This window comes from Gavialis gangeticus, unplaced genomic scaffold, assembly GCF_001723915.1.
Source record: "Gavialis gangeticus isolate Ggan-Ray unplaced genomic scaffold, GavGan_comp1, whole genome shotgun sequence".
Classification (NCBI taxonomy): Eukaryota; Metazoa; Chordata; order Crocodylia; family Gavialidae; genus Gavialis; species Gavialis gangeticus.
The window spans coordinates 54,122,747-54,132,645 of record NW_017729030.1 but is presented as its reverse complement, the minus strand read 5'-3'; the positions used below and the strand labels follow the sequence as shown (position 1 = coordinate 54,132,645).

Here is a 9,899-nt window from a genome sequence, read left to right as displayed (position 1 = left end):
GCAGCCATTTGCAGTTAAAACAATGTTCAGGCACCTCACACTCACATGGCACTGCTGCCCCAGGTTGGCCCACACCTGAACTAGGTTCAGAGAAATGATCAGGAGTGCTTTAAGGCCAACTCTGCACACACAGCCCAGATCTGAAGTCTGGAAAGATCAGCAGCACCAAGACGTGTAATAGGGAGCACACTCCTGCACTTGTGCCTTCTTGCTGTCAGCTCTGACGACAAGCTGCTGGAGGAACACAAGAAGCGTCATTGTGGGGCTGATCAAATCAGAAACAGCCTGAAAAAAATGCATCTGTCCTACAGGATCTGAGTCTTGCGATCAACACCTCTACCATATGGTCCATGGAGATTCCTTTCAAATGACGCAGGAGTCCGTTACAGAGTGATATGGTGAGAGTGTTTAGCAGTAAATCTGCACAGTGTTTCTGTCATCACACTGAACAAACCTGTTAGCAGGTTAAATCTGCTAGACTGGCTAAAAGTTCAACACTGGTATCATTCTATCAAATATTTAATATTAAAAGTAACTGATTAATGAACATGGGGGGCAGCCTTCACAGAAGTGGCATTCAGTAACATCACTTTTTTTTTTTTTTTAAATCAAACACACAGAAGAAAACTGTATTCATATGGCTTAATTGGGTCAGGGTCCCATCATTTCAGCAGCGCAAAGGCCAGCTTTTCTGAAGAGCTCAGCACCTGGCAACTCACAGAGGGGGAACAGGATTCTGAACCTTCATTAGAAAGTTACACCATGCTCATTTGAATGCTTAAATCTGGCCTTAGCATCACAGGCAGGTTAGGGCACTTCCTGATGCAGAGAATTGCTAAAGAAAGCTTTCTCCCACTGAGTGCTTCAACTTAGGCAAACGTGCTTTACTGCTTGTGCAGTTCCTTCCTTCATACACTTGTACTACGCCTGGCTAAACAGTCCTTTCCTTACTGCAAACCATGACAGAGATGCCCTCCTTTGATACCAAGTTCTAATCACACCTGAGCACTCACAAAAAAGATGTCCTATGTAGTTCAAGAGGTTTAAAATCCAGTAAGAAGCTGCTCATTTTACAGACTGATTATAATGGATAGCAGGGTTCATAAAACTCCGAGTCCAAGGCTGACTGTTTCACTTGTCCTAGGTTTGGGGCTCACTATATTTAGTTTTGGCACATTACCAAAACACACAGCTGGTGCCAGGGACAGTTTTAAGGTCTCAAATATTGTGCAAGCCAGGCTGCCATGTCTAGCAGTTAATCATTTACATTGTTTTGAAGCTTGAGTCTCACCTTCCAGTAGTAGAAAGCCCTAGTTTCTGATTCTGGGAGTTGAGGTCTTTAGCATCTCACAGAAAGCACCTAAGCAAATGAAGTCCATCCCCCCCCAACTCTAACGGGTCAAGAGAAATCCTGCTCTAAAATGACAAAAAGAAACACCATCCTAAATGTGCTAAGGAGCCTCAAGTGAATGCTTATGACATAGCTGAGGATAAGGAGGTCCACAGAAGCACAAGATTTTAAGTTCTGCAGTGCTGGATTGCAAGAATTATTTTGCCTGGCAGAGAAGTGATACTTGATTGAGAAACTCACAATTCTGGATCCCAGCCTCTGTTTCTGTGCTCACGGTTTGCAGGTATAGATTAAATTACTCAGGTGTCTCAGACCCTGATTGTCTCTACATAAGGTGGCGGCAGACTTCTAAGCATACTTCAATGTACTTGTAAAATTATGAGTGCAGAACCAGGCTGAGGGGACAACCAGGCTAAAATCTGGCCCGATGAATACAGTGAAAATGATTCACATGGTTCCACAACTTAGAGATAAAATGTCTGTTGAAATGAAAAGCAGATAAACTGTGAACAAGTAAAAAGTCAGCTCGTGACTGTTCAACAAGCTTTACCACAAGTACCTGAAAACCCTGAGATAAATGAGAGCGTGTAGCACTGGCCTCTGAACTTGCAGAAGAAAAAGATTGTCTTCTGTATGAAAGCAGATTTATAGCAATATCCAGTTTTCACCTGCAGACAATGCCTCTTTGATGTGACTAAGCCCAGTCCACAAAGAAAGGGCTCTCTTCTATATAATGCAATAAACACAAAAAGGCACGGTTCTGCTGATTTTTGTTTGGCCCTGCAGAAGTCAAGTTGGGGACGGGACTGCTAAGCTGGGGGAGAGGGAAGGGGCTTTTCCAGCTGTGCCAGCAACAGGTGCTGCAGACCCTGTGGGGACACCTTGAGATGAAGACTGAGTAGCACAGCATCAGAAGGAGCAGATCTGCTCCTCAGGGCAGCAGCAACCATCAGGTGGTGATGCACAAATCAATCAATAGGATTGTAAAGGTGGTAGCTAGGACCATCCTTCTGAACCACATGAGGGAGGATCTGGTTCTTTATCTCAGGAGAACAGTTCAAACTATCCTATGTCAGGAAGCAGTTCTGAAGCGCTTTAAACAGAAGGCAGAGAAACTTTGGATCAGATGTTTAAAACTACCTATGCATACAAAATGGCCCTAAGCTGGATTTTCAAAAATGCCTGGCTGCCTCATTCCTTTGTGGTACCTGAATGAGAAATACATTTCCTTATCTCCTTGAGAATTGTGTTCAATATGGCTTGGACTCTCAGCCACCAAGAAGAGTTGCTTTGCTATATGGAGATGTCTCTGAAGTCTTCTGTCAAGGAACATTTGGAAAGTAAAAGTGAAAAACAAACTATGGGCTGTTAAGAGTTTTGTACTGAGTTTAAAATTCACACGACAGGGTAATACTTTAACTTATAACTGCTTGTCTCGGGACTCTTTAACTGCAAGGGATCTCAAGTCCCCATTACTACAGTACCTGAGGGCCTCCATCTTAACCCTCTTGTGAAGTTGGAGGACTCTTTATTTTCCCTGATGAACAGAAACCTGAGGCATAGAAGTACACAGGCCCAGATTCTTAAAGATACTTAGGTCTGGCTTCACTGTAACCCCTCGATGGCCTTCAGTCTGGAACATGAGACCTTGGCTGGCCAAGCTGAGCTGAGCATAAAAACTGGGCCTATGTGACTTCCCAGTGTTCACCCAGAAAATCTGTGACAGTGCAGCCGATTGAACCAGGGGAAGATGGAAGTGGCATAGCAAGGAGCCAACAGGAGAAGGAGCCAGAATCAGTGTAGGAAAAGAGAAGCTGGAGGGATACAGCAGGGGAAGTTCTGGGCACACTCCCCTTGCCAATCCTGAAACTGAACTCCTGGATTCCTCAGCATTAACTTCAGTTCATTTGGCTGTCCAGCAAAGAGCTGTGAAACCCACTGGCAATTAGTCTCTCCATCCTCTAGTAGCTGGACTGCAAGGGTGATAACTGCCTTCCACTGCTACCCATCACTTCATTAGCACAAGTGGTGGAGGACTGGCTTGCGGATTTAAGGATCTTAGCTCTCCTGACAACCCATGTTGGACTGCTTAAATAAATATATTTACAAACTCAGGAAATGACATCCTAAAAAATGACAGCAAAGGAATATTAAGGTTGTAGGATTGAGCATTCAAGCACTAGAGAATTAAGGTCCTTCTCATGCATAGGCATTATGCTACAGTCTTTAATTATAAGATCCCATAATTCGTTCCCCACTCCTGCTCCCCAAAGCAGGTAGCTATTCAATAAGTCTCTCTCCTCATCATTGAGCATGTGAGCCCAGGCACCATTTACTACACCTCAGCCAAACTTGCTCATTTTTCTCAGTCCTCCTTTTTATCAGATCATTGGGCTTCCCACACCAGAAGTCCACTACTGGCAGGGAAGCCCTCATGCAATAATGCTCTGTGTAGTGAACAAGACTAATGAGCTTCATGGGGACCTCCATTAACTCAGACAGGCAGTCAGACTCCCAGCTCCTTAGCTGAACCCAGACCTTTGGACGTTCTCTCCATCATGCGGGTATTTTGTGGATGCAGGCTGAGCCCAGTACTGAACTTCTGGTCATTAGGTCTTATGTTAAATGCACTGAGGTTTGTATACATTAACCTCCCTGCCCTGGAAAGTGCATGCAACTGTCTGGTGGCCCCAAGGGCCTCTGCCCTCTAACCTTCCTTGAAGAACTGGCCCTGGATGAGCATTTCTGTCTCTGGCAGCTCTGTATGTAGTCATGCTCCTGGGCAATGTCTTTTCTTTTCAATCCTGCCCTTTTTCATTCTCCGGTTGACCTGTAAGCAGCCCTACATGTTCCCTTTGTGCCCAAGTGCTGAGCCAATGAAACCTGCCCAGTTAATTAAGTTTAACAACAGCATTTCTGCAATGATTCTGTTCTAACACATTTAGTTGGGATTTGAAATTCTTTAGCTTTCTGTTCAGCATTTGTGCAGCAGGGTGTCATAAGGCTCTTGGACTGGCTCACACAATCAGTCTCGGGCCCTGGACACAATCCAGGGCGCTTGCTACAGCAGGGGGGCAGCCTGAATGAAGCAATTGTCCAAATAAGGTGTCACCACCACTCTTTGTTTTATTCAATGGGAAACCATTGCAGCCAATACCCCTAAGGCAGAACTCACAGTGGTTTCTAATGCTGTGGTTATATGTTTGCATGCATAGCCATGCAACCTGAAAGACTAGGTTTCCAGGCTTAGCTGCCATTGTCAGGGAGAGGATCTTTTGGGAGACAGTAAGGCAATTTATCTACTTGAGGACCAGAATTTTCCCAGTTTCCCCCTAGTCTCTTTTGGAGGATGGAATGAATACAATATATCTATATTGTTCAAAACGTGCAAAAACTGCAATAAAGTGTACAAAGCACAGCAAAAGACTGACCTCTGCTTCAGGGCATTTAAAAAAAAAATGATACACAACAGACTACAGCCCAGACAATGCTTTGCCTCACTGTACTACACTTTAATGCAAATATAACATAGGCGTGTCAAACTGTATGCAGGATTTTTTAATATTAATTTTAAACTTTAATTTGTTTCTCCTTTTATCTGCTCCAGTGTGATGGTGGTGGGGTGGTCAGAAAGGCCTACTGGAAAGGAAATTGTGAACAAGTGAAGGTAGAGAAGGGTTTCTGGGAAGACGACAAGCCAGAAATGAGAAGCCAAGGAGGGGAGCTGGAAGAGATGAGAGATAAAGGGGAGATAAAGACGGGGAGATATTGGGCGGTGCTTTTAAGCAAACATGGAATACAGAAGGAAAGGGGAAGATATCCAAAGAGCAGAATGGGCAGAAGAAAAGCTTTACAGCAGTAGCCACATTTATAAAAGACTTCAAAAAGACAAAAAGAGAGGCATGAGAAGAGAGGGAAAAGGCCGTCTTTGTCAGAATCCAACCTGACCAATGTCTGGACTCAGGTTTTCGTGGTAGCAGTGGATAGAATTTTAAAGGATCAGAAGGAAATAGTGAGACGATATAATCTTGAAAAAAATATTGGAGAGTACAGTGACTACAGATCTAACTGTCTTTTAGGGATGGCATGGCCCCTGAAACCCTGCATATCCTCAAAGGGCTTCCTGAAAGATAAGAGACCCTTCACCCTGAGCTTGGAATCTCCTGGTCTCAGTGGCACTAATTTGCAAGCCTGCAGGGATGTACTACCACTGCTTGATACTGAGAGAAGCTACCTTTTTCTTTGGCTAATATGGATCATAGCGTTCCTTAATTTAACCCAAAATACAGATAGCAAGCCACAGTTGAGACTAAGTGAACATGGCTAACTACACAGATTTTTTCCTTCTCTGGGAGAAAGCAGTTCCGATACAAGGCAGAGCCATGAAAAAGCGAATATAGAAATCGCCTAGTATGGATCCACCAAGAACACTTGATCCATGAGAACTACCACCTGGTGGCCAACTCACAAGGCCAGAGCCTTGGCAAAGGTCATCTGCTGAAATGGACAGTGACGGACTAAATGACTTGGCAGCTCAATCACAGGCCTGGAGGTTTCCCCAGAAGTATTCCATCTCTGGCTCAGAGGATTTGCTCTACCTTGCACAAGTGCCCTTCCTTGCAGGAAAGCTGAGCTTGCTCACTCATTTTCCCCAATTTGTCTCCTATATAACTGCAATAGGGCAGTGTGATGAAAGATGAAATTCTACTTGAACACATTGACAAAAATAGTCCATACTTTTCATTTGCTCATGGTCTCTGAGCCTGGGGTAAAAATAGACTGTGAGCTCTTGAGGGAGAGGCTGTATTTGTTTTGCTTCTTTATACAATGCCTACCACAATAGGGCACTGATTCCTGGTAAGTGCCTCTACAAGTGCTACAAGATTTGCAAAAAAAAACTGAACTATTTACTACAAAACAGAAAAGAGGTTATTGTTGTGGAGGAAAAAATGTAATTCAGTGACCCAAGTCTCTAAATATGTAGAACATATCGATGCAGAAAGGTTTGCTAGCAAAACTATTTTGTCGCAACCTGTTTACACAACAAAATTAACCCTATCAGGACATACCGAACCCTCTCAATGGAAAACAAGATTCAAAGTACTCAGCCCAAAAAGTACGTAGCTTGCAAGTACTCTTACCTGACATCATTACCCCCATGGGCGAAAGATCCAAAGCAGGCTGTCAGGATCTGGAGAAAGTGAAAAAGTAGGTGGACTTCAGAGGTGTCTTTCTCCTCTTTTTCCTCCTCCACAGGATCATCTGGGGGTTGGTTAGGATCTGACAGCTCTGATGCCAACTTCATCTCCACTCCACCTTCTTCTGCCTCAATCTCTGCTTCAGCTACAGCATTGCAGTAGCTAGAGTAGCTGTCATAGCGAACTCTCTTTTTAGAGTAAGACACTGTGTCTCCTACTAACTTTTCACTGTCTTCTGGAGTCGATGTGTCAGTTGCTTTGAAGGCTGAATGTACTGGCATTCCACAGATGGCAGCCGTGTAACATGTGTAGCTGTTGTTGCGTCGCAGCAGCTTGTAATTGTTGTCTTGAGTGGGCCTGTCATCATTGGCTCTGTCTAGGTGTATTTTGTGGAGCAAGTCTTTATATAATCCTGAGTCTTTGTGCACAGTGTGGTATACATGGCCATCGCTCCTCATGTGACCATCAAAATTAAAGGTGCCATTGGAGACAGGAGATTTCATGGAAGTGTGCGTCATAGAAAAAGCCCTACCTGAAAAAGCAGAGGCAAAATAGAGGTGATGTGCACTTTCCTTCAGCCTTTGCTTCCTATGCATGTGTTAACTGCAAGCGTTCTAGAACAAGGAAACATTTTCAAAAGCACCTAGGGACACAGACTTCTAAGTCACTTAGAAAACAAGTCACTTGAAAATAGGAGTTAGATTTTTTTTTTTTTTTTTAACTTTGACCCTAAGTAAAGATCATAATAAATTGTAATTTGACTGGCATTCCATCACTGGATTGTGAGAGGATTTACTTGTACAGCTCCAGAAACTGTACCCAGCCAACTATAATTCGAGTATACTCAAGTGCAGTTTTTCTTGTAAAAAATAGGCTTCTACCTAATCATACTGAACATCCTCTACATTTTATTTCTATTAATATCATGACTATACTGGCATGTAGCTAATGTATTCCACAGAACACAAAATGGCCATGTTCAGGTTATGAATGACACCTTAACTTTTCCATTTCGTAAATATTCAACTGCCCAAAGGAAAAAAAAAAATAGTATTTTTTTTTAATTGGTAGTTGTAGCATACATTTCATAGATTTTATAGACATTAGAGCTGGAAGGGACCTCGGAAGATCATCAAGTCCAGCCCCCCGCCCAAAGGGCAGGAAGTCAGCTGGGGTCATAGGATCCTAGCAAGATAAGCATCCAATTTGTTCTTGAAGGTGTTCAATGTAGGTGCGTGAACCACCTCCGATGGCAGGCTGTTCCAGACCTTAGGGGCTCGGACAATAAAGAAATTCTTCCTTATGTCCAGCCTGAAACAGTCTCGCAGTAGTTTATGACCGTTCGACCTTATCAGTTTAAGTATGAGTTAATACATCTAAGTAATTCTCAAAAAATGTGGTAATCAATTATTAGTAAACTTACATGGCCATGTAGACGTTACCTAAATCACAGGTAAAAAGGAAAATCTTTTATTTCAGGGGTGCTCAACCTCCACTCCACAGGCCAAATGTGGCCTGTGGAGCCTTGGAATCTGGCCTGTGGGACTCCTCATGGGTTGATAAATTTGGTGGCAGGGAAACAGGGCCAGTTAATACCACCACCCTGCTCCACTGCCTAAATTCCAAGCTCTGCAGGTTGGGTCGGAGCTGGGCCATAACCCTCCCCACTGTAAGGCCAGAACAGAGCCAGGCCAAACCCCCTTCCCTCCACCCAGTCAGGTTGGGGCCAAGCTGTACCCACCTCTCCTGGCAAGGCCAGGCGATGCTCCCTTCCCTCCACCTGCCCAGGCTGGGGCTAAGCCACATCCGCTTCCTCCCATACCCCATCCAGTGGGGCTGCCCTACATGCCCTTCCCTCCACCTGACCAAATTGGGACCAGGCCATACCCCCTTCCTCCCATGGGGTCAGGTCATGCCCCCTTCTCCCCCATGGGGCTAGGACTAACCCCCTACCATTGCATGGCTGGATTGGGTCTGGGATCTTCCCCCTCTGCACAGCCAGATCTGGCCTATTGAGGGATTGGGCACTGCATATCTGGCCTGCTGGCCAGAAAGATTGAGCACCACTGTTCTAGTTGATTAGTTAAGCAGCACCACTCAGTTGCATGCCTTTCAACAACTACAGAAAATTTTTTTATACCTGTGTAAACGCATGCACCGTACACTATGGGTATAGATACTAGAGCCAAAGTCAGCGGGCCAAAATATGGTTACAGGATCTGTCCTGACAGACCAACTAGCCAAAATGGCACCTTAAACAAGTGAGGGCTTTACTGCATACCCACATGCTCTCTGTAAGCGCATGTTCACAGCCATGAGATTTTTCTAGGGGACATACTGCAAGTGATCATACATTTGTCAACTCCAAACCAATACTTTTCAAGCCTTAGCAAGAATAGTACAGAGAAATTCCATGCTACATTTTAACTTTCATAGTTGAGATGTTTTCATATTTCCTGCATTTTAAAAATGGTTTTAAAAATAGGAAAGAAGTAGCATTAAGAACAGGAATAAGAGGAAATTAAATTACCTAGTTCAGCTGCATATAAAAATCAAAAATGTCTGAAAAGAATTATTCAGTTTTTTTAGTCACTTTCTTGTTTTTTCCTACAAAGCTGTGATTAATTAAAAAGGAAGGGGTTCTAACCAAAAACGCAAAGCATTAGCCATTTCAGTTGCTAACAGGAACTGCTACAGGAATTTTATATATATATATATATATCCATTTTGAGAACTTTCAAATTAAACAGAAACATACCTAATGGAAATGGATCCAAGATCCCCCCTTGACCCTTTGATCAGAAAACACCATCCAAACAATGGAAAGATAAAACTTGCCATGTTTCCTTGGTTTCTTACCATATGGCACACGTGGATGGCTTCCATTTGCTACGCTATCTGACACTCCGGCAGCTTCTGTTATTGAACCAGTGAGGGGAATTGTGCTCTCATCAGTTGCTTTGGCACCAGGAAGCTCTTTAAAGACAGGTGTCTCCTCATCTTGAATTTTATCAAGACTTTCATCTGATATCCTTGATAATGCAGCGTCCTTCTTTAACCGGCCTAAGGAAATGCTAATATTGTAATTCTAAACCAATCTTCTTACAAAATGGCTAAGTTATTCAATCTTATCTGTACCACTCCTGATACTCATGATGGCATACCAACATTAATAAAACAAATTCACCTGAAAACAATAGCTTGAGTGGTTTACTTACTGTTCTGCTAATTCTCCAGGCACACGTTCCTTCATAGGAATATATTACTGGTACATTTATCTTCATTATTCCTTGAAAATCATGAAAATACAGGTCCCTTGCAGCTATCTAGAAGTTCAGTGTTTCTCAGCC

General features: G+C 43.4%; 1 protein-coding gene across 3 annotated transcripts in view; it reads right to left on the bottom strand.

Annotated features, from left to right (window-relative positions):
• Positions 1 to 9,899, bottom strand: part of SLC20A2 (solute carrier family 20 member 2) — a 97,121-nt gene that overhangs the window by 28,229 nt on the left and 58,993 nt on the right. For all 3 annotated transcript variants that reach the window (XM_019522240.1, XM_019522242.1, XM_019522241.1), the window contains exons 7-8: positions 9,409 to 9,612; positions 6,493 to 7,081 (exon numbers count right to left, since the gene is read on the bottom strand). In XM_019522240.1, coding sequence (XP_019377785.1) covers positions 6,493 to 7,081; positions 9,409 to 9,612 — 793 coding nt within the window. The remainder of the gene's footprint in view (positions 1 to 6,492; positions 7,082 to 9,408; positions 9,613 to 9,899) is intronic.